The sequence below is a fragment of the Callithrix jacchus genome, chromosome 22 (genome assembly GCF_049354715.1).
Source record: "Callithrix jacchus isolate 240 chromosome 22, calJac240_pri, whole genome shotgun sequence".
NCBI lineage: Eukaryota > Metazoa > Chordata > Mammalia > Primates > Cebidae > Callithrix > Callithrix jacchus.
The window spans coordinates 43,985,425-44,013,240 of NC_133523.1; the positions used below are offsets into that span (position 1 = coordinate 43,985,425).

The 27,816-nt window shown below is 51.8% G+C and overlaps 3 protein-coding genes across 6 annotated transcripts; 1 reads left to right on the forward strand and 2 right to left on the reverse strand.

The window, feature by feature from the left end:
- Window positions 1-166: 166 nt before the first annotated feature.
- LOC118150265 (uncharacterized) lies at window positions 167-5,624 on the forward strand. 4 transcript variants are annotated; one of them, XM_035286567.3, is made up of 4 exons: window positions 167-598; window positions 1,358-1,569; window positions 1,732-1,790; window positions 2,182-2,444. In XM_035286567.3, the coding sequence occupies exons 1-4, from the start codon at window positions 302-304 to the stop codon at window positions 2,298-2,300; spliced, it is 687 nt and encodes a 228-aa protein (XP_035142458.2). In that variant the 5' UTR covers window positions 167-301; the 3' UTR covers window positions 2,301-2,444. The 4 variants fall into 4 exon arrangements, 2 of the variants coding, with proteins under 2 accessions (XP_035142458.2, XP_035142459.2); XM_035286568.3 differs by having other exon boundaries at window positions 1,358-1,514; window positions 2,182-2,374; XR_013530848.1 differs by having other exon boundaries at window positions 461-598; window positions 1,260-1,514; window positions 2,182-5,624.
- On the reverse strand, window positions 3,180-14,346 carry LOC100395313 (napsin-A). The gene is given in 10 exon segments (XM_054250551.2): window positions 3,180-3,315; window positions 3,318-3,492; window positions 3,698-3,796; window positions 4,503-4,641; window positions 4,741-4,863; window positions 6,950-7,149; window positions 7,461-7,579; window positions 7,765-7,888; window positions 7,971-8,112; window positions 14,042-14,346. Coding segments are annotated over 10 exon segments (1,365 nt in total). The 5' UTR covers window positions 14,155-14,346; the 3' UTR covers window positions 3,180-3,184.
- A 4,683-nt stretch (window positions 14,347-19,029) lies between these two features.
- Window positions 19,030-26,352, reverse strand: LOC128930552 (napsin-A). The gene is made up of 9 exons (XM_054250561.2): window positions 26,252-26,352; window positions 23,069-23,210; window positions 22,867-22,990; window positions 22,561-22,679; window positions 21,824-22,023; window positions 20,306-20,428; window positions 20,065-20,209; window positions 19,571-19,669; window positions 19,030-19,331 (listed from the first exon to the last, which is right to left on the reverse strand). Exons 1-9 carry the CDS (start codon window positions 26,332-26,334, stop codon window positions 19,137-19,139), a joined length of 1,230 nt encoding a protein of 409 aa, XP_054106536.2. The 5' UTR covers window positions 26,335-26,352; the 3' UTR covers window positions 19,030-19,136.
- Window positions 26,353-27,816: the final 1,464 nt, after the last annotated feature.

Consider the following 27,816-nt stretch of genomic DNA (forward strand, 5'->3'; position numbering starts at 1 on the left):
GGAACAGTGGGACTGCAAGGAGTACAAAGCTACTGGGCTGGATGGAAGAGAGGGACCGGGAACGGGGAGTCTTGGGGATCAGAGGACCTGGGAGAGGGCACTGCCTAAAGGTCACGGGATCCTCAAAGGGCGGGGCGAGAACTTCCAACGTAGGCTACACCGCGGAGTACTGCAGATTGGAGGACCGGGGGTAGATGAGGACTGGTGAGGATGCAAGTAGGCAGAGAGGACGGGAGAGGGGATAGGCAAAAGCGCTAGGAAGAACCGTCAAGACTGAGGCAATAGGCAGGACCGGTAAAAAATGAGGTGGGCTAGGAGTCTGAGAGGCCAGGTCCGGGGAAGCGGGTGGCGAATTAGGGGCGGGTGGCCAGGAAAAGGGACCGCCTCGGAGCAGGCAGGGCCCGCCCCTTGGGCGGTCCTAAGCTCCGGGAAGCAGGGCGCAGGCGCAGGGGGCTGGGGCGGGGCCAGCGGCTGCGGCTGGGGCTGCGGAGGGAGGAGGCGGCGCCTGCGGGATGAAGAGGGCGGGTCAGAGGGCTGCGGGCGCCCTCGGGCAGCGCAGTTCCTGGCCCTCCGCCTCCCGCTGCAGTTGCGGCGGCCGGTTCGTATCGTCTCCCCTCCCCACCCCGCCCCGCCCCCACTCCCGTTTCTGGGTCTCTTGGTGTCTCTTTTTCTCCCTTCTCTGAGTGTTTGTGCCGTCGTCTCTGTCCCCACCCCTCTGAGTCCCCAGCCCCTTGTTTGTAAGTCGGCCCTCCTTCTGCGTCTCTGATTCCGTCCCCCTCCTTCTGAGTCTTTGACCCTCTTCTCTCTAGGACTCTCTCCTCCCCGGTGTCTCAGTCCCCGCCCCCACCCCAGCTCCCCCGAGTCTCTTTCTCTTGGTCTTTGTGCCATTTTCTCAGGGGCGTGTCTCTCTGTCTGGGGCTCTGTACCCCACTTCCTAGGTCTTTGTCCCTCTTTTTGTGTCCCTGTTCTCTATTCCCCCCACCCCACCCCGCTCTGTCCTGCCTCCTCTCTGGGTCTCTGCCCTTTCACCTAAGTCTGTTTCCTTGTTCTCTGACAGCCTCTTTCCCCTTCCCTTCCCTCTCCCCGTCTCTGGTGTATTTCCCCCTCTTATGTCCCTTTTTCCCCCTCTGTCTCTGCTCTTTCTCTTGCTGGCTCTCTGTCCTTCTCTCTCCAAGTCTCTGCCCCTTCACGTTCTGTCTCCTCCCTGGGTCTCTATTCCTGTTTCACCTTCTTCTGGGTCTCTTGCTCTCTTGTTCTAGGTCTCTGTCTCTACTTCTTGGGGACCCTGTCCCCTTCTCTTTGGGTCTCCATCTCTTTCAGCTCCCCCATCACCCCCTCTAACCCCCGTCCTGGCTAGGACTGCGTCACTGCAGAGAGAGTTGCAGAAGTGGGGCCTGTCCTGCAGCCCAGGAAGGTCGTTGCCCTCACTCCCCAGACCCAGGGCTCTCCACTGCACCAATCCACCATGTCCTCCAGCTTCCGATGGGACCCAAGAGGGCAGAGAAAAGACATAGGTACTTCCCGCCCCGAATTCTGGTGCACCACCAGGCAGAAGCATCGAATCCTGAGGTGATGGACTGAGCTGGGGCTGGGTGAGGCTCCTGGGTAATTGGGGGTGGGATGGTGGGGGCGAGAGCAGGGGCTGGGTATGTACTAGAGGCCAGATAAGGACCTCGTCAGCTTTCCTTCTCCACGTTCTCCCCTCAACCCTGCTTTTCCTTTCTGCTTTAGACAGAAGCCAGGCACAGGATCAAGTGACCAAATCAGCGTTTTTTTGCAGAGGTCAGAAGGTATGGGAGAAGGCAGGGGCTGTGGGGGAAAGGGACTGGAATAAGGAGCAATGTGCGATGCGACTCAGGATTAGAGGCCCTGGGAGGGGAAGAGGCAGCGGGCTGGGATAGCAGGCTGGTCCACACTCCATCAGGCCCTGGGAAACTTGGGATACCGACATTCCCTCTTGTGGAGGATGTGTGAGCCTGGAGTCTCCACCCACCCATTAGAGAGGAGGGGGCTTCTGGAAGCATGAGGGCTCCACATACTGGACACTCAGCTATATTCGCAGACCAGGGGGAAGTAGCCTCGACTCTTGACTAGGGACACCAGGAGGGGAGAGGCCAACGTCTGTCCGCGTTTTCAGTTCCTTTTCCCACCCCTGCTCCTCCCCAATCCATTCGTTCCCAGGCCCTCGAAGCACAAAATTCCTGAAAGCTCCAACTCCCATCTCCCGTCATCCTCGGCGTCCCCTGACAACCATCTCTACCCCAGGCCCTGGAAGTGGGGAAGAGTCTTCCCCTCCCTGACTTCTAGGACCCCTTCCTTATTCCTCCGCCGGTTCCATTCGGAGCCTTGGTCTCAGGACACCAAGGCTGAAAATGTGAGGACTCCCTGCCTACGATCCTTCCTCCCCCAAGACGCTGCAAGTTCCTTGGCCCCCAAAAGCCCAGAGTCGAGGGGAATCTCTCCGCTACAATCTTTAGGTCCCCGGATCCGAAGTCCCCCGCCTCCAAAACTAGGATTCGGGCTGTCTTACCACCCCCGGACCCAGAGCCTTCGCCCCCTCCCCCGTACTCACCCCAAGTCGAGGCGAGGCGGGGATGGGGGAATCCGGGACTCGAGATAGGGGGAGGGGTGACCCAGCCCCGGCAGCTCTGGGCAGCAAGAGGCTGCGGAGGGGGGAGTGACATCACCGCCGGAGGAGGGGCAGCACCGCTCCCCCAGCCCAGGGGCTTCAAGCTCCGCCTTTATGGCGGACCCTGGGGTCCTTAAATCCCAAGGGAGAGAGGAGAACCAGGAGATGAGGTCCGAGGGAATGCTATCCCCGCCCCTTAGAACAGGAACTGGTAAACCCGTACCGATTACAGCCACCCCCCACTGCCACCTGTCGCTGCCGTCGCGACCTGTCGCCTCCCACGCATGTTGTGGCTGCGCCCGCCCCCGTCAGGGCGTAACCACAGCATGGACTACAACGACCGTGATGCTCCGCAGCGCCGGGAGCCTTTGACGAAAGGCAGCGTAGACGAGGGGGCTTCATGGGACTCGTAGTACAAGACCCCTCACCAGGGTGGGCCCTGGAGAAAAGGGGTGATACCCTTGGCCTCTCTCTCTTCCTCAACTCCGTGGGTCCTTGCACAAAGTTTCTCCTCAAAAAGTGCGCTCGGAAAAGAAGCAACCTAGGCAGGTTTGTTCAATGGAAATACTGGATTTTACTGAGTAGCGTTAGCGTTGCTACCCGCTGCGCATGCGCAATGCCTGGGCGTCACCCGTGGAACTGCGCCTGAGCTGTCTCAGCCTGAGCCGAGCAGGTCAGCTCCGCGAGTGCGCGCGCGCGCGCGCCAGGCCCACTCGGGCGCCGCTCTTCAGGTCCCCGCGGTCGAAGACGGCCACATACGCCCCCAAGAAGACGTCGCCGAGGATCCACATGGGTCCTTGAGGCGAAGGGATGTCCAAACCCCGGAAGCCGGACAAGCAGAAGCGGAAGTCATCCTGAACAAACTGGATGGCGGCAAGGCGGCAACTGGGTGTCGCGGCCTCAGGGACCACCATTTCCCTGGGAGTCTGTGTTCCCTCCGCCCCCAACCCCGGGGACAAGAGATGATTCTGTGGCCCCTTCCTGTCCTAGTGATGACTAACTCCCAGCTCCACCGTCTCAATCCCAGTCATATTACATCACTGCGGCGTCATGGTGACGGACACCTACCTGAATGACGTAATCCTGGGCCGTGAGATTAAACCAGACCCCCCCAAGGAAGAGGGAGACTGCGGGGAGCTGTGGGATTTTTGAGCACCGGATGATGTACTGGGAAAGAAGAGGAACAAGTTAAGATGAGAGATTCCTGCCCTGCTCAAATCCTGTCTGTAATGTACGTATGGAGCACCTGGGCGTTCAGCACCGTGTGTGGACAACTCTGTTGCCTAGGCTTCTCATCTAGTCCCAAACAAAACTGCATTATCATCTTCCACCCACCCCCACTCCCACCTCTGCTTCCCCATCCACTGAGCCACTCAGCATAGACACTTGGGAAGTATCTTTGTTTCTTCCCACCACTCTCCAGCATGTCACTTAAGAAGCCCAGTCCCTTCGCAGGGCGCGGCGGCTCATGACTGTAATCCCAGCACTTTGGGAGGCCGAGGTGGGTGGATCACCTGAGGTCAGGAGTTCGAGGCCAGCTTGGCCGATACGGTGAAAACCTGTCTCTACTAAAAACACAAAAATAATTAGCTGGACGTGGTGGTGAGCACCTGTAATCCCAGCTACTTGGGAGGCTGAGCCAGGAGAATCGCTTCAAACCTGGAGGCAAAGGCTGCAGTGAGTCAAGATCATGCCATTGCACTTCAGCCTGGGCAGCAAAAGCAAAACTCTGTCTCAAAAAAAAAGAAGGAGCCCAGTCCCCTCTGTCCTGGATACACCCTAGCTACCTGCTTCCCACCCTCAGGCCCCAGTGTTCGCCACCAAATTGCCACCATCTTCCCCAGGACACACCCACCAGAAACTGTAATCTCACCACCCCTGCCAGCAAGGGGATTCCCCCAATGGCTTTATGTAGGGCCCGGATCTCCTCAGCAGGTCCTATGATGACAGGTGTGCCCGTATCCAGGATGGCACTACAGCCCTGGGCACAGAGAGTCAGCTCTGAGCCCCACCTTCACACTGAGAGGGGAGGAGGCAGTCAGTAGAGGCAGGCTCCTAGGAGTCCAGGTCCCCAGCCTCCTGCTCCAGACCCAGGAGACTAAGTCCCTTACTGCTCCATGTGGATCTGCCAGTAGGCAGGGACTTCGACTGGCACAAAGGTGAGGGGTGGGATGTAGTGTGCCTGGTCGGAGCCCCCCAGGACCAGCTCTCCTCCATCAGCCACTTCAGGGTCCCTGCAGGGGCAGAGGTTAGAGGTCAGTGTCACTGGCCCTCCCCCTGCCAGCCCTAGCAGTGGCCAGAGATGGGACTTCCTGCCAATTGGGTCAGTTTAGGGGTTCTGGGTGGGGGAGGGGAATACAAGCAGGGCCTAGATGTTGAGACTGGAAACAAGAAATGAAGGGAGATGGTGCTTGTCTTGATTGAAGTTAGGACTTTAGGATGATGGGTACTGCCTGAAATGGAGAAGAGACTTCATTTGGCTGTGGAAGGTAGAGCTTTTGGGGGAATTTCCTGAGCTGAATATTGTAGTAACCAAGCAGACCAGGGAAGAAGTCTTAGAATTGGCTCTTGAAGATGTGACTTGTGCAGGAGTGGGGTGGCTTCCTGGGAAGGCAGAGAGACTTTCTGGATTGCCTGTTGTGGTATCTGTAAGGTATTTTAGGCTGACTGACTGTGCCATGGATGGCATGGTAACCTCTGTGACCTGCACATACACTCCAGATGAGTTCCTGGAACTAGAAAGTCTGAAGTAAAAGGAACACCACAAAAAGAGTGAGTAACTCTGCCAGGCCTAATTGACTTTGAGACATTCTTCTATTGTTCCTTATTTCCACCTCAACTGATAAGGCAATTGGACTTTGTAACCAACTTTGGTCAATCTCATGACTCCAGACCCTACGACCCCCTCCCAGCTTGCAAAAACCGCCCTGAACTGTAACTTCTGTAACTTTCCACTGCCTACCCCAAACCTATAAAACCAACTCCTATCCCACCACCCTCCACTGACTGTCTTTTCGGACTCAACCTGCCCACACCTGGGTGGGTAAACAGCCATGTTGCTCATACAAAGCCTGTTTAGGTGGTCTCTTCATTCAGAGTGTGCATCTAACACTATCTAGAGATGTGTTACACTTCCTGTGCTGGCTGAGAATGATGGGAAATGGGGATGGGAACTTCCTGGAAGATATGTTTGTGAGATCTACCAAGTGCTAGATGGGACTTCTTGAGTGGGTTGGATGTAAGGGTAACCCAGTGGGCATAAGACTGTGTGTGTCGGCCCTCTGGGAAGGAAAGTGAAGACTTCTTGGATGGTGGGTGGGACTTCTGAGCATAAGATTGAACTTCCTCCCAGGTGGGTGGGGCTTCCTGAATTAAATCAGGCAATTCCTGACTTCTGGTCAGTGTTCTCAAATGGGATATGAGTTCTCTTTATAGTGAAGAGAAGGTTGCTGAGTATTTGGTTGGTGGTACATAGAATTTCCTAGTTTGGTCAGGCGCAGTGGCTCATGCCTGTAATCTCAGCATTTTGGGAGGCTGAGATGGGTGGATCATGAGGTCAGGAGTTTAAGACCAGCCTGGTCAACAGAATGAAACCTCATTTCTACTAAAAACACAAAAATTAGCCAGACGTGGTGGTGAGCACCTGTAGTCCCAGCTCCTCAAGAGGCTGAGGAGGGAGAATTAATTGTACCCGGGAGGCAGAGGTTGCAGTGAGCTGAGACCACACCATTGCACTCCTGCCTGGTTGACAGAGTGAGACACCTTTGAAAAAGAAAAAAAATTCTAGTTTGATTTTGAAACAGTATACTGAACTGATGGTGAGTTTCTTTAGTACATCTTAAATTGTCACGTAAGCTCTGGGACTTATGAAGAGGGTTGAGGTGTTTCTTCTGTTAGGTGACTACTTCCTGAATAAAGGTTGCAATTTTTTTTTTTTTTTTTTTTTTTTTGAGACAGACTCTGTCACTCAGGCTGGAGAGCAGTGGTGCAATCTTGGCTCACTGCAGCCTCCACCTCCCAGATTCAAGTGATTCTCCTGCCTTAGCCTCCAGAGTAGCTGGAATTACAGGTGCATGCCACCACACCTGACTAATTTTCATATCTTTAGTAGAGACGGGGTTTCACCATGTTGGCCAGGCTGGTCTGGAACTCCTGACCTCAGGTGATCTATCTGCCTCGGCCTCCCAAAGTGCTGGGATTACAGACATGAGCCACCGCTCCCAAACTGCGGCTTTCTCTATGGAGTAAGACACTTCCTGAAGGAAACCTCACTTCCTTCTTGGGGAAAGGACTCAAAGATAGGTGCACCCTCCCCAGTACCTGTTGAGGTAAAAGGAGAAGACAGGTTTATCCAGTAGCCCCTGCTCCACCAGTACATCCAGCGGGGGCTGAACTCCTTCCTCAGCCAGAATGGGAAAACCGAGGCCCAGTATCCCATCGGGGCGGGACACAGTGAAGACCAGGCTGGATTCCCACAGAGCTTCCCCAAAAGTCACTGATGCACCATTGATTCCACCAATCTAGGGGTAGGTTGAATTTAGGGTCAGTTACTTTTGGGAGGACAATAACCCACATGTCCTGAGGTCTTTCAAACCAAGGCATGAATTCCAGGTCTGGGGACACCTGGACCCAAACCCTCCTGCTTGGCAAGCTTTGCCTCTGGACTTGAGAGAATTCCTACCCCTTCACCCAGGAACTCCTCCCCCTCCTTGAGAAGCCCCATCCATCTGCTCTGGAAGCCCCTCCACCTCAAGTCCCTCCCTAAGCCAGATGATCTTAGACAATGGGGTTCACCCAGGCTCAAGGCTTCCTGGAGTCAAAGATCACGTACAGTCAGCTTGTCCTCACTCAGGATTCCATCTACCCACCCAGCTCCATATTCAATGGTAAACTTGGTCCCATTGGGCTGGAAGGAGCTGGAGGCATTGGGATTGAAGCGGTGGTGGACCCCTAGGTAGAAGTCAGAGAGGTGTCACTGGGGGAGGGGAGTCTTCCCAATGCCTTCTTCCCCTTTGACCTGACCTTTGAGGGTGTCAGAAAAGAACAATTTCTCAAAAACCCGTGGAAAGCTGAGGTCCAGCCCCACCTCCTCCCTTCACCCCCATTCAGCCTTATTCTCTCTCATAGAAGCTCACAGCAGGGCACACTGGATAAGTGGCATCTCTTGGATGGGACCCAGAGGTTGGAGGAGCCAGTGTCAAAGGTGACAGTGAAGTTTTGTGGAGGTGTTCCAAGCCCAATTTCCCCAAAATACTGGGCCTGATGAAAAAGAGGAGACAGAGTCAATGAAGAGTTTGACTTGAGGGCACTGGGGTGGGGGCTGTGTGGGGCTGTGACTCACATCTAGGAGTTTGGAGAGAGGCACGAAGCCTGGCTTGTCCCCAGGGGATGGGGCCCCCAAACTGGGGAGTTTTGCTGCTTTTCCCCATCCCCTCAGTAGGTTCAGGGTCCTGCGTCCAGAGTGGACTCGACGAAGAGGGATGCTGTAGGGTGAGAAGATACTGAGATTTAGGAGGCTGCCCTTCCTGGAGACCCTCTATAATAGACCTACCCAAACAGGACATGATGACAAGTTCAGCATCTCCGAGACGCCACAATGGGAGTCAGTACCGGAAACCCTGCAATAACCACCTCCAGGAAACCCTAGCAAAGATGCCACGAAACTTTCCTACCTACCACAGATCCCCAAAGCCTTTAAGGAGCAAACTATCCCAAACAGAACTTCTCAACAGTATCCAAGTCCTACAAATAAGCCATTCCCAGGGAACTGACATTCTCTCTTTTTTTTTTTTTTGAAATGGAGTTTCACTGTTGTTATCCTGGGTTCAAGCAATTCTCTTGCCTCAGCCTCCCAAGTAGTGGTGATTACAGGCATGCACCACCACACCTGGCTAATTTTGTATTTTTATCAGAGACAGGGTTTCTCCGTGTTGGTCAGGCTGGTCCTAAACTCCTGACCTCAGATGATCCACCTGCTTCAGCCTCCTAACGTGCTGGGATTACAGGTGTCCGCCACCTCACCCAGCTGGAATTGACATTCTCAAAGCTTTCCTGAGACCCTAACATAAAACCTAACCTTTGCAAACCCCACAATGGTGGCCCCTGCATGCTTCAGTTTATGAGGTTGGAGACTACTTTCCCCACCCTTGGGGGAAAAAATGTAAGCATCAAATCTTAATTTCACTCCTTACACTAAAATACATCTGAGATATCAAACACTTAATGGGAAAAGTAAAATTTTAAGAGCACTTTGGGAGACCGAGGCAACAGATTGCTTGAGCTGAGAGTTCGAAACCAGCCTGGCCAACATGGTGAAACCCCATCTCTACTAAAAATACAAAAATTAGTCGGTGTGGTGGTAAATGTCTGTATCCCAGCTACGCAGGAGGCTGAGGCAGGAGAATTGCTTGAACCCCAGAGGTGGAGGTTGCAGTGAGCGAAGATCACACCACTGCCCTCCAGCCTGGGTAACAAGAGTGAAACTCTGTTACAAAGAAAAAAAAAAGAAAGGAAAAAAAGGTTTTAACAATTAGCTATGCATGGTGGTGCACACCTGTAGTCCCAGCTTCTTGGGAGGCTGAAGCGGGAGGATTGGTTGAGCCCAGGAGTCCAAGGCTACAGTGAGCTATGATTTTGCCACTGCACTCCAGCCTAGGGGACAAAGCAAGACCCTGTATCTAAAAAAAAATGAATTAATTAAATTAATTTTAAACCTTTGTACTTCCCCTCTACATATACACACAAAGCTGTAAATAAAGGCAAGGACAAAAACTCTGGGGGAAATAATTATAAATTGTATATCAAGAGTCAATATTGCTAATATGCAAAGAGCTTCTATAAATAAATAACAATAATATAAACAACCTGATCTTGGGAGATAGTTTTTCTTTTTCTTTTTTGAGACGGAGTTTCGCTCTTGTTACCCAGGCTGGAGTGCCATGGCGCAATCTCGGCTCACTGCAACCTCCGCCTCCTGGGTTCAGGCAATTCTCCTGCCTCAGCCTCCCGAGTAGCTGGGATTACAGGCACGCGCCACCATGCCCAGCTAATTTTTTGTATTTTTAGTAGAGACGGGGTTTCACCATGTTGACCAGGATGGTCTCGATCTCTTGACCTCGTGATCCACCCACCTCGGCCTCCCAAAGTGCTGGCATTACAAGTATGAGCCACCGCGCCCGGCCTGGGAGATAGTTTTTCATGGGTGTCTCATGTGACTGCAGAGCACTGCCTGCCTTTGTCCAGACTTGTCTTTTGAAGGATTTTGTTTAGTGAATGGTCTTAGAAGAGAGATAGTGTTTCCTGGCCCGGCGCGGTGGCTCACACCTGTAATCCCAGCACTTTGGGAGGCCAAAGTGGGCGGATCATGAGGTCAGGAGTTCAAGACCAGGCTGGCTAGCATGGTAAAACCCCATCTCTACTAAAAATACAAAAAATTAGCTGAGCATGGTTGTGCGTGCCTGTAACCCCACCTAGTCAGGAGGCTGAGGCAGGAGAATTGCTTGAACCCGGGAGGCAGAGGTTGCAGTGAGTCAAGATCATGCCATTGCACTCCAGCCTGGGTGATGGGGCAACACTTTGTCTCAGAAAAAAGAGAGAGAGAGAGCATGCAAGCATCTCCTTCTGGAGCAAAGGGTAGGCAGAACTATGATGCATTATAAAAGATTTAAGCTCCCTCTGCTCAGGGTTGTTCTATTAATATCATGCACTGCAGTGCAGGTGTAGGTATCATCTGGCCTTCTTCATTTCACCCTGTGGAAACGGGCTTAGAAAAAGGGGCCAGGTGTGGTGGCTCATGCCTGTAATCCCAGCACCTTGAGAGGCTGAGGTGGGAGGACTGCTTGAGGCCAGGAGTTTGAGACCAGCCTGGACAACATAGTGAGACCCTGTCTCACAAAGGATAAGGAAGTTAGCCAGGTCTGATGGCACACGTCTGTAATCCAAGCTACTTGGGAGGCCCAGGAATTCAATGTTACAATGAGCTATAATCATGCCACTGCACTCCAGCCTGAGCAACAGAGCAAGACCCTGTCTCAAAAAAGACACCAAAAAAAAAAAAAAAAAAAAAAAAAGAAAGAGAAAACTGGCACAAATACTAATACTCTTGCTACTCTATTGCTGGGAGTAATAAGCTGCCCTTCATCTCTGACTCGGGAGTCTCGGGTCTTCTATGAGCAGCCATGAAACTACGGCAAACTAACGTCCCAGTTCTTGACAGCTATTAGGAAAATAAACAAAGGACAGAATTTGCAAACCAAGTACAAATAAGTTCTAAATACATGGAAAGACGTCATCAAGAGTCACCAGAGAAATACAAATGGCAGAAGTGAGAAACCTTGTTTCACCACTCAGACTGACAAAGAACTGAGAATATGTACTGGTTTTCTTTTTGAGACAGAGTCTTGCTCTGTCGCCCAGGCTGGAGTGCAGTGACATGGTCTCGGCTCACTGCCACCTCCACCTCCTGGGTTCAAGTGATTCTCCTGCCTCAGCCTCCCAGATAGCTGGGATTACAGGTGCCCGGCTAATTTTTGTATTTTTAGTAGAGATGGGGTTTCACCATGTTGGCCAGGCTGGTCTCAAACTCCTAACCTCAGGTGATCTGCCTGCCTCAACCTCCCAGAGTGCTGGGATTACAGGTGTGAGCCACCACGCCCAGCTCTGATTTGAGTAATAACAAAACCCTGGTCTCCTGTTCAGCCAACGGATCTGCATGAATAAAGCTCTTTCTCTATTGCAATTTTCCTATCTTAATAAATTGGCTGCATCTGGGCAGCAGGCAAAAAAAAAAAAAAAAAAAAACACGTTGGGCAGTTACAATGGCCAGGAATGGGTACAGCTGAGTTCTGCTTTGGAATGTACGTAGAATGGAATCCCACTGGACCTCTAAGGAGGAAGTAGCTGCCAGGCATGGTGGCTCATGCCTGTAATCGCAGCACTTTGGGAGGCTGAGGTGGGGAGTTACGATGTCAGGAGTTTAAGACGAGCCTGGCTGAGATGGTGACACTCCTTCTCTACTAAAAATATAAAAATTAGGCATGGTGGCATGCGTCTGTAGTCCCAGCTACTCAAGAGGCTGAGGCAGAAGAATCCAGGAAGTGGGGTTTGCAGTGAGCCGAGATGGTGCCACTGTACTCCAGCCTGGTGACAGAGTGAGACTCCGTCTAAAAAAAAAAAAAAAAAAAAGGAGGGAGTAGCTGTCTATTCCAGTCATTCGCAAACTTTAGCATGACTCAGAATCACCTACAGCAGTGGTGTTGGGCAAATCTTTGTGTAGAGGTTTTGCAGGCCTCACAGTTTGTGTAACTACTCAACTCTGTCAAGATAGCGTGAAAGCAGCCACAGAGGACAAACAATACAGAAATGAGTGAGTATGCTGACTCTAGTTTTTTTAGAGACAGGGTGTCACTTTGTTGCCCAGGCTGGAGAGCAAAGGCACGATTGTGGCTTACTGCAGTCTCAGACTACGGAGTTCAAAGATTGTCTTGAAGGGATGGGCACGGTGGCTCACACTTGTAATCCCGCTCTTTGGGAGGCTGATGGGGGGCAGATCACGTGGTCAGGAGTTCAACATCAGCCTGGCCAACATGGTGAAACCCTGTCTCTACTGAAACCATAAGAAATTAGCCAGGTGTGGTGGCGTGTGCCTGTAATCCCAGCTACTCAGGAGGAGGATTCTCTCAAGGCTGGAGAATTGCTTCAACCTGGGAGGCAGAGGTTGCAATGAGCTGAGACCGCGCCACTGCACTCCAGCCCAGGCAACAGAGCAAGAGAACATTTAAAAAAAAAAAAAAAAAATCATCTCGCCTCAGCCTGCCAAGTAGCGGGGACCACAGGCATGTGCTACCACATCCAGCTATTTTTTTTTTTTCATTTTTAGTAGAGATAGGTTCTTGCTAAGTTGCCCAGGCTGGTCTCAAATTCTTGGCCCCAAGCAATCCTCCTGCCTTGGTCTGTGTTGGGGTTACAGGCATGAGCCACTACATCTGGCCTCGGTTCCCTTGAGCTTATTTGTAAAAGGGAAATAGCAGGCAGGATTTGACCTGCAGGCTCACTGTTTGCCAAGCCCAGACTCAGAGGGCTAGTTCAAATTCAAATCTCTTATTTATTTTTTTTCGAGGAGGAGTCTCACTCTGTCATCCAGGCTGGAGTGCAGTGGTGTGATCTCAGCTCACTGCAACCTCCACTTCCCAGGTTCAAGTGATTCTTCTGCCCCAGCCTCCTGAGTAGCTGGGAATGCAGGTGCCCGCCACCATGCCTGGCTAATTTTTTGTACTTTTTAGTAGAGACAGCGTTTCACTGTGTTAACCAAGATGGTCTCTATCTCCTGACCTCGTGATCCGCCAGACAAAAAATAGACTTCTTGAGGCCTAAACAATTTGGAGGGTGTGAATGTGGGGGAGTCTTAGTTTAAATATCACATGCCTTGGTCTCCAAGATGGAGGGAATGTGTCACATGTCTGGAGACCCCCGTACCTGAACATCAGAGTTCAGAGTGGGATCTACAGAGGCCTCCCAAAAATCATATCCAGAGAAGAGGGGGAGGGTTTCTCGCTCAACAATCTCAGTGTTGGAGGATCTGGAAGTTAAAAGGGCTCTGGGCTGGACATGGTAGTTCATGTCTGTAATCCCAGCACTTTGGGAAGCTGAGGTGGGAGCATTGCTTGAGCCCAGGAGGCGGAGACCAGCTTGGGAAACATAGAGATGCCCTCCTCTTTATAAAAGTTTTAAAAATTAGCTGAGCATGGTGACACATGCCTGTACTTGGGCACATCCCAGCTACTTGGGAGGCTGAGGTGGGAGAATGGCTTAACACTAGGAGTTTGAGGCTGCAGTGAACCACGATTGCAGTAGTGCGCTCCAGCCTGGGTGACAAAGCAAGACCCAATCTCCAAAAATAAATAAATAAAAATTTAAGAATTATTTTAAAGCCAGGCTCAGTGGCTCACGCCTGTAATCCCAGCACTCTTGGAGGCTGAGGCGGATGGATCATGAGGTTAGAAGTTCAAGACCACCTTGGCCAAGATGGTGAAATCCCATCTCTACCAAAAAAAGAAACCAAATTGGCTGTCATGCCAGCCACTCAGGAGGCTGAGGCAACGAACTGTGTAAACCTGGGAGGCAGAGGCTGCAGTGAGCTGAGATCGCACCATTGCACTCCCGCCTGGGTGACAGAGCGAGACTCCGTCTCAGAAAAAAAAAGCAAACATTTTAAAAGGGAGCTCTGATCTTAAGAGATGTGAGAGTGGAGCCCTCGGGTGAGAGCCCACTCTAGAGACCTGGGATGCCAAGAAAGAAGAGTCAAAGGTCCTGGGTGCCAGGTTTGGGAATCACTGAACCAGGAGCCCCAGACTTAAAGGACAAAGGGCAGAGAATCCCTCCCAGGTTTGGGGGTGGCAGATGGGGTCACCATACCGTATCAGGGTGGCCTCAGCAGGCTCCACGTTCAGCAGAGGCAGCAGCAGCAGCAGGGGTAGCAGCAGCGGTGGTGGAGACATAGCTGCAGACCTGGGTGTGGACCCAGGCATCCTAGTTTCCTTTCCCCTGTGACTCTGCCCTGCTCGTGCCCCACCTCCAGGTTTAGGAGGTGATCGGGACCCAAGATCCCTCAGCAGGCGATGCAGGGGGACAAGGATGTTTTTAAAGATTTGGGCAGAGTGTTTGTGTAGTGTCAGCCAGAGTTGTATGCTGTGGCCCGGGTGCTCCTCACTCCCTACTTTGGAGGGGTCTCCTTTGCTGGGACTGCCTCCCACCCACATCCTTCAGCCTCTGTCACTTTTACTTCTCACTTTCACATCACTTTTCTGAGACTCATTAACCACAAGTGTTTCCTTGGCCAAGTGGAACAGCAGGTGTTTGTGAAGGGCCTGGGGAAGGGAGAGAGGAACTGATTCTAAGCCTGCCCGCCCATATGAAGTGGGACTGCCTGAGTCTCAGGACCCAGACTCTTATTATTTTATTTATAGGTGAAGTATATTTCTTGTAAGCAACAGAACATTGGGTCTTGATTTTTTCATCCATTTATCCATTCTACATCTTTTTATTCAAGAGTTTAGTCCATTTACATTCAATGTTTTTCTTGATGTTGCTTGAGGCCAGGTGCAGTGGCTCATGCCTGTAATCCCAGCACTTTGGGAGGTCAAGGTGGGTGGATCACCTGAGGTCGGTAGTTCAAGACCAGCCTGGCCAACATGGTGAAACTCCATCTCTACAAAAATACAAAAATTAACTGAGTGTGTTGGTGCGCGCCTGTCATCCCAGCTGCTGGGAGGAGGCTGAGGCAGGAGAAACACTTGAATCTGGGAGGCAGAGGTTGCAGTATGCTGAGATCATGCACTGCACTCCAGTCTGAGCAACATGCCAAGAAACGTTATCTCAAAAATACAAAACAAAACAAAAGCAAAACTTCGCCAGGCATGGTGGCATGCACCTGTGGTCTCAGCTACTCTGTAGGCTGAGCTGGGAGGGCTGCTTGAACCCAGAAGGTTGTGGATGCAGTTAGCAGTGATTGTGCCACTGCACTTCAGCCTGAGTGACCGAGCCAAAAATAAAGTAGTAATCTGGTTCCCAAATGTCAATAGTGTCAAGGTTGAGCATCCTTGTTCTATTCATTCCTCAGCCCATCTCATGTTCTTGATTTCAAAATAAGTTGCAGACAACAGTATTCCTCAGTGCATGTACTTCACACACCCATGCTTTTAAACAGCGACATAGTATTTCAGAATGCAAATGTAACACTACTTCCAGAACAGATTCTCTACATAGATTGCTTCCCCTTTTCAATGTAATATTCAGTAACGCCCTTGTATTAGGGTTCTCTAGAGGGACAGACTAATGGAAAAGGTATATATATATATAAAGAGTGTTTATTAAGTATTAACTCACACGATCACAGAGGTCCCACACAGGTCATCTGCACAGGGAGGAGCAAGGAGAGCCAGTCCGAGTTCCAGAAGTAAAGAACTTGGAGTCTGATGTTCGAGGGCAGGAAGCATCCGGCACGGGAGAAAGACGTGAGCTGGGAGGCTAAGCCAGTCTCTCTTTTCACATTTTTCTGCCTGCCTATATTCTGGCCATTATGGCAGCTGATTAGGTGGGGCCCACCCAGATCAAGGGTGCGTCTCCCTTTTCCAGCCCACGGACTCAAATTTTTTGTTTATTTTATTTTCCTTTAAGTTCTGGGATACATGTGCAGAATGCGCAGGTTTGTTACGTAAACGTGTACCGTGGTTTGCTGCACCCATCATCCTGTCCTTAGGTTTTAACCCCCACATGCATTAGGTATTTGTCCTAATGCTCTCCCCCTACTTGCCCCTCACCCCTGAAAGGCCCCGGTTTTCTATGTTCCCCTCCTCAAATGTTAAACTCTTTGGGCAACACCCTCAGGGCAGACCCAGGATGAATACTTTGTATCCTTCAATCCAATCAAATTGACACTCGGTATTAACCATCACAGTCCTTACAGATACTTTATGTGCGTCGGTTCCATGTCATCCGATTAGTCCATTTTGCATTGTGATGAAGGAATACCTGAGGCTCGGTAATTTATAAAGAAAAGGCCAGGTGGTGCTTCATGCCTGTAATTCCAGCATTTCAGGAGGCTGAGGCAGGTGGATTGCTTCAGCCCAGGAGTTGGAGACCAGCCTGGGCAACAAAGAAAGACTGTCTCCAGAAAAAAAAAAAAAATATTTTGAGACAGAGTCTCACTTTGTCGCCCAGGCTGGAGTGCAGTGGTGTGATCTTGTTCACTGCAACCTCCGACTCCCGGGTTCAAGCAATTCTCCTGCCTCAGCCTCCTGAGTAGCTAGGACTACAGGCAAGTGCCATCATGCCCAGCTCATTTCTGTATTTTTAATGGACACAGGGTTTCACAACATTGGCCAGGCTGGTCTCAAACTCCTGATCTTGTGATCCACCCGCCTCGACCTCCCAAAGGGCAGGGATTACAGCATGAGCCACCACACCCACCCCCTGTCCCACACACAAAAATTTTTAATTATCTGGGTGTAGCGGTGCATGCCTGTGGTCCCAGGTACTTGGGAAGCTGAGGCAGGAGGATTGCTTGAGCCTGGGAGTTTGAGGTTGTATTGAGGCATGACTGTGCCACTGCACTCCAGACTGGGCAACAAAGTCAATCACTGTCCTACAGTTATGGAAGTCAGAAGTCCAGAAAGATTTCAGTGCTGAAACTGCCATGTTTGCAGTGCTGTGTCCCGTCAGGAGGTTCCAGAGGAGAATCTATGTCCTTGCCCTCCCCAGCTTCTAGAGGAAGTCCATAGGGGCCCCTTACCTCTTCAAAGCCAGCGTCCTGGTGTCTTGCTGCTTCTGTCTTCATACGAACTTCTGAATCAATCTCCCTTGGCCTCCCTCTTATGAGGACCCTTGTGATGACACTTAGGGTCCATCTGGATGATCCAGAATAATCTCTGTTCTCAAACTCCTTCACTTGATCACACCAGGTAAATCCCTTTTCTCATATAAGGTAGTATTCACAGTCCCAGGGACTGGGGTGTGAATATCTTTTGGGGGCCACTCTTCAGCCCACAATGTTGATAATTTACTTCCTGTCTTAATGCCTGTTTCCCCATTTGAGTCTATTTCCTATGAGGGCAAAGATCTTCATCTGTTTAATTTTCCACTGTGTCCCCAGCACCCAGGACAGAGCCTGGCACATGGTGAATCAGGCCACACGGTAAAACCCCATCTCTGCCAGCCGAGACCAGCCTGACCAACATGGAGAAGCCCCATCCCTACTAAAAATACAAAAATCAACCAGGCGTGGTGGCGCACACCTGTAATCCCAGCTACTTGGGAGGCTGAGGCAGGAGAATCGCTTGAACCCAGTGAACCCTTGTCTCAATAATAATAACAATAAAATAATAATAAATAGTAAAGATCCACTTTATGAACTCCTTGCTCTGCGGAATTTTTCCGAAACAGCGGACAGTGTCTCTATGATAAGTGTCACCACCCCCCACCTTTGTTTTCTAGTCAGAGCACTCGGCCTGGGTGCCTTCAACTCGCCCCCCACGCTTTCCGTCCGCAGCACCCCATCCAGCTTCACCCAAGCGCTGGTAAGTAGTTTCTGAGAGGCCGCGCCTGCGAATTCCCAGTTGGTCACACGGTGGTGCTGTGGGCCTGTTTTCCCAGCCAATATTCCTCAACCGCCACCCCTATTTTTAGAGCTGGACTCCTGGAACACCATGCGCTTTCCAGCTTCCCTGCTTCCGCCCTAGCAGTTCCCACAGCCTGGAATTTCGACTTGCCCCCTCTCTGCACCCCACGGGAAAAGGAGCAGAACAGAGGCTACCTCCCTGACTCCCCTGCCCAAGCTTACTGGGAGATCTCCTGCCTAACACGGCCCTGCCAGTGGGACCTGGATCTCCCCCTATCTTGTCGATCAGGGCGTTGTGACCAGGTCGGCCTCCACTATCAGAGCAGCACACTCTCGAGATGGGGCTCAGTCCTGACTCTTTTCGGGGTCCCCGGAATCGCCCAACACAATTCTTCCAGAAGCCTCAGGATGCGATTAAAGGATTGCCAGAGTTTTCCACCGATCATTTTTTCGAATCCTTTAGCTCTAGGCAGCAAGAGGCTGAGGAGGGGGAATGACGTCAACGCCGCGGGAGAGGCAGCACCGCTTCCCCAACTCGGGGTCTCCGAGCTCCCCAGGGGTCTCGGAATACGGACAGAGAGAGAAGAAACACAAGATGAGGTCCGAGGGAATGGTATCCCCGCCCCTTAACAGGAACTGCTAAACCCTTACCAATTAACCCCACCTCCCCCACTGCCACCTGTCGCTGCTGTCGCGACCCGTCGCCTCCCACGCATGTTGTGGCTGCGCCCGCCCCCGTCAGGGCGTGACCACGGCGTGGACTACAACGACCGTGATGCTCCGCGGTGTCGGGAGCCTTTGACGAAAGGCAGACTAGGCGAGGTGCTTCATGGGACTCGTAGTACAAAACCCCTCACCAGGGTGCACCCTGGAGAAAAAGAGTAATACTCTTCGCCTCCCTCTCTTCCTCAACTCCGTGTGTACAGGCACAAAGTTTTCTTTTTATTTATTTTTGAGACGGAGTTTTGTTCTTGTTGCACGGCTGGAGTGCGGTGGCGCAGTCTCGGTTCGCTGCAACCTCCGCCTCCCGGATTCAAGCGATTCTTCTGCCTCAGCCTCCGGGATAGCTGGGATAACAGGTGCGCGCCACCGCACCCAGCTAATTTTTTTTAGTAGAGACGGGGGTTTCACCATTTTGGCCAGGTTGATCTCGAACTCCTGACCAAAGATGATCCACCAGCCTCGGCCTCCCAAAGTGCTGGGATTACAGGCGTGAGCCACCGCGCCCGGCCACAAATTTCTCTCTTTAAAAGCACGCTTTGAAAAGAAGCAACCCAGGCAGGTTCGCTCGATGGAAATCGTTGATTTTTACTGGGTATCGGTACCTCCACCCACCCGCTGCGCATGCGCTTCACTTGGGCGTCACCCAGGGAACTGCGCCTGCGCGGTCTCGCCTCATCCCAGGTCCGCTCCGCCAGTGTGAGCACGCGCCAGGCCCACTCTGGCGCTGCTCTTCCGGTCCCCGCGGTCGAAGACGGCTACATAGGTCCCCAAGAAGACGTCGCCGAGGATCCAGAAAGGCCCTGCAGGCGGAGGGACGTCCAAGGCCTGGAACCCCGACAAGCAGAGGCTGACGCCATTTCGAGTAGTCTGCAAGGCGACAGGACGGCACATGGGTGTCGCGACCACAGGGACGGCCATTTCCCTGGGACCCCGTGCTCTCCCCGCCCCCTCCCCCACCCTCGGGCTTTTTGTATTCGCCAAGAAACTGCCATCACAGGGACAAGATTTGTTTCTGCGGCCCCGTCCCGTCCTGGTGACGTCTCTCAGCTCTATCCTCTCAAACCGTCATATTACGTCCCTCTGGCGTCACGGTGACGGTCACCTACCTGGATGACGTAATCCTGAGCCGTGAGGTTAAACCAGACCCCGCCAAGAAGGAAGGAGACTGCGGGGAGCTTTGGGATTTCCGAGCACAGGATGATGTACTGGGGGAGAAGAGGAACTAGTGAAGATGAGAGAGTCCTGCTCTGCTCAGTCCCTTCCGTGGCTCCCAGTGCTGTAGGGTAATTTCCGTATTGAGGACCTGGGTGTTCAACGCCCTGTGTGCAGAGGCCTTGCTGCCTAGGCTTCTCCAGTCCCAAGCAAACCTGCATTATCCTCTTCCTCCACTTCACCGTCGTCCACAAAGTCACAGCAGAGATGCTTGGAAAGTGTCCTCAATTCCTCCCACCACCCTCCAGACTATCTATCATGAAGTCCAGTGCCCGCTGCCCTGGAATGCCCCTTAAATACCTGCTTCCCACTCTCAGGTCTTTTCATGTTCAGTATCAGACTGCCATCAGCCTCCCCAGCCCATACCCACCAGAGATTGGGACCTCACCTCCCCAGCCAGCAGGGGAAATCCCCTAATGGCTGCATTCAGGGCCTGGATCTCCTCAGTGGGTCCTGTGATAAGGGATGTTCCTGTATCCAGGATGGCAGCACAGCCCCGGGCACAGAGAGTCAGCCCTGAGCCCACCTTCACACTGAGGGGGAAGGAGGCAGTCATTAGAGGCAGGCTCCTAGGAGTCCAGGCCCCCAGCCTCCAGCTCCAGACCCAGGAGACAGACCAAGTCCCTCACCGCTCCATGTGGATCTGCCAGTAGGCAGGGACTGTGACTGGCATGAAGGTAAGGGGTGGGATGTAGTGTGCCGGGTCTGAGCCCCCCAGGACCAGCTCTCCTCCATCAGGCTTTTCGGGGTCCCTGCAGGGGTAGAGTGTGGAGAGTGTAGAGGTCAGCGTCACTGGCCCTCCCCCTGCCAGCCCTAGGTATGGCCAGGGATGGCACTCCCACCAATTGGGTTGTTTCTGGGGTTCTAGCAGGTTAGTGGGATGCAGGAAGGACCTAGTTGTTGAGACTGGAAGCATGGTGCTTTTCTTGATGGAAGTTAGAATCTTAGGCTGTTGGGGACTTCCTGAAGTGAAGAGAGTTCTTCATTTGGCTGTGGAAGGTAGAGTTTTGGGGCAATTTTCTGAGCTGAATATCATAGTAACCAATTAGAGCAGTGGAGTTTCGGAACTGGCTCTCGAAGGTGTAACTTGTGCAGGGGTGGGGCGGCTTCCTGGGTAGGAGAGAATTTCTGAATTGCCTGTTGCGGTATCTAGAGAGGTGTTAGACTTCCTGAGTTGGTTGAGAGCGATGGGAATGGGGATGAAGACTTCCTGGAAGGCGGAGGAGAGCAGGATCTACTAAGCGGTAGGTAGAACTGCTCGAGGGGGATGGATGTCAGGGTGACTGGGCACAGGATTTCCTGCCTGCGTGTGGTGGGCCTCTGGGAGGGAAAGTGGAGACTTCTTGGAAACTTCTTGGATGTTGGGTGGGACTTCTGAGCATAACATTGAACTTCCTAGCAGGTGAGTAGGGCTTCCTGATTAAATCGGGCAATTCCTGACTTCTGGTCAGTGTTCTCAAATGGGTTAAAAGCTTTCTTTGTAAGGGGCATGGAATTTTCTGGTTTGATTCTGAAACATGGAACATTTTGAACTGATGGTGACTTTCTTTAGTGTTTTGGTTTTTGTTTTGTTTTGAGATGAAGTCTCACTCTGACACTCAGGCAGGAATGCAGTGGTGTGATCTCAGCTCACTGCAATCTTTACCTCCTGGGTTCGAGTGATTCTCCTGCCTCAGCCTCCTGAGCAGCTTGGACTACAGGTGTTTGCCACCATGCCCGGCTAATTTTTGTATTTTTAGTAGGGACAGGGTTTCACCATGTTGGCCTGGCTGGTCTTAAACTCCTGACCTCATGATCCACCCCTGCATTGACTTCCCAAAGTGCTGGCATTACAGGCATGAGCCACCGCGCCTGACCTATTATGTCTTAAGTTGTCATTTAAGGTCTGGGACTTCTGATAGAGTTGAGGTGTTGCTTTACAGGGTAGGTGACTTCCTGCATGGAGGATGCAACTTCCTGTATTAGATGGCTGACTTCCTTAATGGAGAGTGTAAGTGGGTGACTCTGAGAGTGAGACTTCCTGCATTGGATCAGTGAGTTCCTGAGTGGAGCGTGGGACTTCCTGTATGGAGTAAGACACTTCCTGAAGGAAGCCTCACTTCCTTCTTGGGGATAGGCCTCATAGATAGGTGCACCCTCCCCAGTACCTGTTGAAGTAAAAGGAGAAGACAGGCTTATCCAGTAGCCCCTGCTCCACCAGTACATCCAGCGGGGGCCGAACTCCTTCCACAGCCAGAATGGGAAAACCAAGGCCCAATATCCCATCAAAATGGGCAAAAGTGAAGACCAGGCTGGGCTCCCAGAGAGCCTCCCCGAAAACCACTGATGCACCCTTGATTCCACCAATCTAGGGGTAGATTGAGATGTGATCAGTTACTTTTGGGAGGATAATACATGTCTTTGATCTTCCAAACCAAGGCATGAATCCTAGGTCTGGGAACATCTGGATGCAAGCCCCAACTTCCTAGGAAACTGCCTCTTGAGAAGCCCCACCTCTTCACCCAGGAAGCTCCTCCCCCCACCTGAGAAGCCCACCTCTTCACCCAGGAAGCTCCTCACCCCACCTGAGAAGCCCACCTCTTCACCCAGGAAGCTCCTCCCCTACCTGAGAAGCCCCACCTCTTCACCCAGGAATCTCCTCCCACTGCCGGAGAAGCCCCACCCCTTCACCCAGGAATCTCCTCCCCCTGCCTGAGAAGCCCCACCTCTTCACCCAGGAAGCCCCTCCCTGTCCTTGTGAAGCCCCATCACTTCATTCCCCACTTGCAGAGCCCCATCCATTGGCTTGGGAAGCTCTTCCTCCTCAAGCACCTCCCTAAGCCAGATGATCTTAGACAATGGGGTTCTCCCAGGCTCAAGACTCTGAAACTCAGAGGTCACTCACAGTCAGCTTGTCTTCACTCAGGATTCCATCTACCCGCCCAGATCCATATTGAATGGCAAACTTGGTCCCATTGGGCTGGAAGGAGCTGGAGGCTTTGGGATCAAATCGGTGGTGTAACCCTAGGTTAGAGATCAGAAAGGTGTCACTGGGGGAGGAAATCTCCCCAATGCCTCCTGCCCCTTTGACTTTCTGACCTGTGAGGGCATTATAAAAAACAGTTCCTGAAAACCCTCTGAGAAGCTGATGTCCAGCCCCGCCTTCTCCCTTCACCCCCATTCAGCCTTATTCTCCCTCATAGAAGCTCACAGCAGGGCACACTGAAGAAGTGGCATCTCCTGGACGGGACCCAGAGGTTGGAGGAGCCCGTGTCAAAGACGACGGTGAGGTTTTGTGGAGGCGTTCCCAGCCCAATTTCCCCAAAGTACTGGACCTGATGGCAAAAGAGCAGAGTGAATGAAGCGTTTGGCTTGAGGGCACAGGGGCGAGGGCCGTGGGGGCTGTGACTCACATCCCTGTAGTTGGAGAGAGGCACCAAGGCGGGCTTGTCCCCAGGGGATGGGGCCCCCGACTTGGGGAGCTTTGCTGGTTCTCTCCACCCCCTCAGTTGGTTCAGGGTCCTGCGTTCAGGTGGGACTCGTCGAAGAGGGATGCTGCAGGGAAAGAGGATATTGACAGGAAGCTGCCCTTCCTGGAGACCCTGTATAATAGACTTACCCAAACAGGATGACAGGTTCAACATCTCCGAGGCGCTGCAATAGGAGTCAGAACCAGAAACCCTACAGTAACCACCTCCAGGAAACCCTATCAAAGATACCATGATGACAGATATCCCCAAAGACTTAACAAGAGCAAACCTTCCCAAAGACCTTGCCATGGCCGAATCCCTTAAAATAAGCCATTCCCCGGAAATTGACATTCTCAAAGGTTTCTCAAGACCCTAACATAAAACTTTGCAAAAGCCCTTGGAGGGTGGCCCCTGCATGCTTCAGTTCATGCTGTTAGGGACTATTTTCCCCACCCTTGGGGAGAAAAATGTAAGCATCAAATCTTTTTTTTTTAGATGGAATCTTGCTCTGTTGCCAGACTGGAGTGCAATGGCACAATCTCAGTTCACTACAACCTCCACCTCCAGGCTCAAGCAATTCTCCTGCCTCAGGCTCCCAAACAGCTGGGATTACAGGCGCCTGCCATCATGCCTGGCTAATTTTTGTGTTTTTAGTAGAGATGGGGTTTCACTATGTTGGCCAGGCTGGTCTTGAACTCCTGACCTCGTGATCCACCCACCTCGGCCTCCCAAAGTGCTGTGACTCCAGCAGTGAGCCACTGTGCCCAGCCAGCATCAAATCTTAATTGTCTTGCTGGGTTGCCCATGCTGATCTCAAACTCCCGGCCTCAATCTCCCAAAGTGCTGAGATTACAGAGGACAGCCAACGTGCCCTGCCTGGGCTCCCTTAAACGGTATTTGCGAAAGCAGGTGGCATACTGGATGTGGCCCCAAAAGCAGGTGGCACACTGGATGTGGCCCTTAAGTTGAGTGTTTGTGCAATTAAAATTCAGATATCTTAGTTTCTGTTTAAGTAGGTCTGGGATGAGGCCCAAGAATTTGGATTTCTAAAAAGTTCGCAGGTCACGATGATACTGTTGATACATTTGGAGACTCACTTTTCTTTGCATTGACTTAGAAAATGGCCATGATACATGAGGTTCAAAAAGCAGGTTAACAAGCATCACGTGCAGTAATATCTTTCTTCCTGCTTTTAGTCACTCCTTGAAGCAGTTGTCCCCTCCCTCACACCTTCCCCCCGACCCACCACAAGTCAGTCTTTGAGAGGCACAAGAATGTGAAGTGGGGAAAACTTCCTGAAGTGTACACCCCTCCCCCACCAAGAGTTCCAGGGCATGAGAAGGGAGTTTTCAAAAGGGAGAGATTGGGGGCAGCATCAGAGGTCAGGTAGTGGGAGGACTTCTTGCATGAGGTTCCAAAATTGGATTTCTTCTTCTTTTTATAAGCTTTTTATTCGAAATGGGGTCTCCCTCTGTCACCCAGACTGGAGTGCAGTGGTGCAATCAGGGCTCACTGTAGGCTTGATCTCCAGGGCTCAAAAGTGATGCTCCCACCTCAGCCTCTGGGGTAGCGGACTATAGGCACACCACCACGTTTTTTTGAGATGGAGTTTAGCTTGCTGCCCAGGCTGGAGTGCAGTGGTGTGATCTTGGCTCACTGCAGCCTTCGCCTCCTGGGTTCAAGTGATTCTCCTGCCTCAGCCTCCAGTAGCTGGGATTACAGGCACCTGCCACCATACCCAGCTAATTTTGGTATTTTTAGTAGAGACAGGGTTTCACCCTATTGGTGAGGCTAGTCTCAAACTCACAACCTCAGGGGATCTGCCCACCTTGGCCTCCCGAAGTGTTGGGATTCCAGGTGTGAGCCACTAAGCCCAGCTTTTTTTGTTGTTTTAGACAAGGTGTCACCCTGTTGCCCAGCCTGGAGTGCAGTAGCAGAATTATATAGCTCACTGCCCCTCAAACTCCTGGGCTCAAGCAATCCTCCTCCCTCAGCCTCCGGAGTAGCTGGGACCATAGGCATGCACCATCACACTGAGCTAATTTTTGTATTTTTTGTGGAGATGGGGGTCTGGCCACGTTGCCCAGACTGGTCTTCAGACTCTTGGACTCAAGTGATCTTCCCAACTTGGCCTTAAAAGTGCTGGGTTACCGGTGTGAGCCACTGCTCTGGCCCCAAAACATGATTCTTCAGACCAAACAGTTTAATGGGTGTGAATGTGGAGAGTCTCGGTTTAAATGTCACATATCCAGGTCTCTAACATGGAGGGAGTGTGCCACATGTCTGGAAACCACAGTACCTAGTCATGACAGCTTTAGTGGGGTCTGCAGAGACCTCGCAAAAACCTGGATAAGTGCGGTGGCTCGCGCCTGTAATCTCAGCCCTTTGGGAGGCTGAGGCGGATGGATCATAAGGTCAGGAGTTCGAGACCAGCCTGACCAGCATGGCAGTACCTTGTCTCTAATAAAAATACAAAAACTAGCTGGGTGTGGTGGCACACACCTGTAGTCGAAGCTACTGAGGAGGCTGAGGCAGGAGAATCACTTGAACCCAGGAAGCAGAGGTTGTAGTGAGCCAAGATCGTGCCACTGCACTCCACCCTGGTGACAGAATGAGACTCCGTCTCAAATAATAATAATAATAAAAGGGTTCTGGTTGGCCAGTCACAGTGGCTCACATGTAATCCCAGCATTTTGGAAGGCCAAGGTGGGTGGACCACAAGGTCAGGAGTTCAAGACTGGCCTGGCCAACATGATGAAACCCCATCTCTACTAAAAACACAAAAATTAGCTGGGCGTGGTGGCATGAGCCTGTAATCCCAGCTATTTGGGAGGTTGAGGCAAGAGAATTACTTGAACCCAGGAGGCAGAGCTGGCAGTGAGCTGAGATGGTGCCACTGCACTCCAGAGTGAGACTCTGTCTCAAAAAGGACTCTGGTCTCAAGAGATGTCAGAGTGGAGCCCTTAGGGGCAACAGCCTGGTTTACAGATCTGGGAAGCTAAGAAAGAAACGCGAGGGATCCTGGGTGCCAAGTCTGGGAATCACTGAACTCAGGGTCCTAGACTTAAAGGACAAAGGGCAGAGAATCCCTCCCAGGTTTGGGGGTGGTAGATGGGGTCACCATACCGGATCAGGGTGGCCCCAGCAGGCTCCACGTTCAGCAGAGGCGGCAGCAGCAGCAGGGGTAGCAGCAGCGGTGGTGGAGACATTGCTGGGGACCTGGGAGTGAGCCCAGGTGTCCTGGGGCCTCCTTTTCTTTCCCCTGCGACTCCGCCCTGTTCATGCCCCACCTCCAGGTTTGGAAGACCAGGACATGAAATCTGTCAGCAGGTGACGCAGTGGGACAAGGATGTTTTGGAAGATTTGTGTGAGTATTTTTGGAGGGTCGGCACAAGTAGCATCCTGCGCTCCTGGAGCTCCTGACTCCCTGCTTGGGTGGCAGTGCGGTGGGGTCTCCTCCACTGTGGCCACCTCCCGCCCTCCATCTTTTAGTTGCTGTCAGTTTTACTTTTAACTTTCACATAACTCTTCTGAGACTTATTAACCACAAGTGTTTCTTTGGCCTAGTGGGAGAGATCAGCAGGTACCTGTGAAGGGCCTGGGGTGAGGGAGAAAGGAAATGATTAGACACCTGCCCTCCCATACGACGTGGGACTGCCAGCATTTCAGGACCCAGACTCTTACTGTTTCATCTGTATGTTTCTTGTAGACATCCTTGGGTCTTGGCTTCTTACCCCTTCAGCCACTGTCTGTATCTATGTCATCTGTACCTGTCTAGCTATGTATCTATATCAATATCTGTATTTTGGAGAAAGGGTCTCCCCGTCACCCAAGCTGGGTGCAGTGTTGTCATCCCGGCTCACTGCAACTGCAGCCTCAACCCCACCTTAGCCCCACAAGTAGCAGGCTCGCACCACCCTGCCCTGGTAATTTTTTTGTATTTTTTATAGAGACAGTGTTTTACCATGTTGCCCGGGCTGGTCCTGAACTCCTGGGCTTAGGCAGTTCCCCCACCTCGGCCTCCCAGTCAGGAAATCCACCTGCCTCAGCCTCCCAGAGTGCTGGGATTAGCCACCTCGCCCAGCCTAACCACTCTGTATTGTTTTATTGGAGAGTTCAGTTCATTTATATTTGGTGTTATTCTTGACAAGGACTCCTCCTTCCGTTTTGCTACGTTTTTGGTTGGTTTGCGTTATTCTCTCTCTTCTCTCCTTCCTCCCTGTCTTCTCTTTAGTGAAGGTGATTTTCCCTGGTGGTGTGGTTTAATTTCTTGCTTTTTATTTTCTGTTTTGTATCCATTAGGTTTTTTGATTTGAAAGCTTGCAGATACTACCTTATAACTCATTGTTTTAAGCTGATAAACAACACTGTTTGCATAAAGAAATCAACAAATGAGCAATAAGAAAATTACTAAATCTGGGCGTGGTGGCTCACACTTGTAATCCCAACACTTGGGGAAGCTGAGGCGGGCGGATCACCTGAGGTCAGGAATTCCAGACCAGCCTGGCCAACACGGTGAAACCCTGTGTCTACTGAAAATACAAAAATTAGCCAGAAATTTACACACCTGTAATCCTAACTAACTCCTGGAGAGCCTGAGGCAGGAGGTTGAGGCAAGAGAATCGCTTGAACCCGGGAGGCAGAGCTTGCAGTAAGCTGAGATGGTGCCACTTGAACCCGAGAGGTGGAGG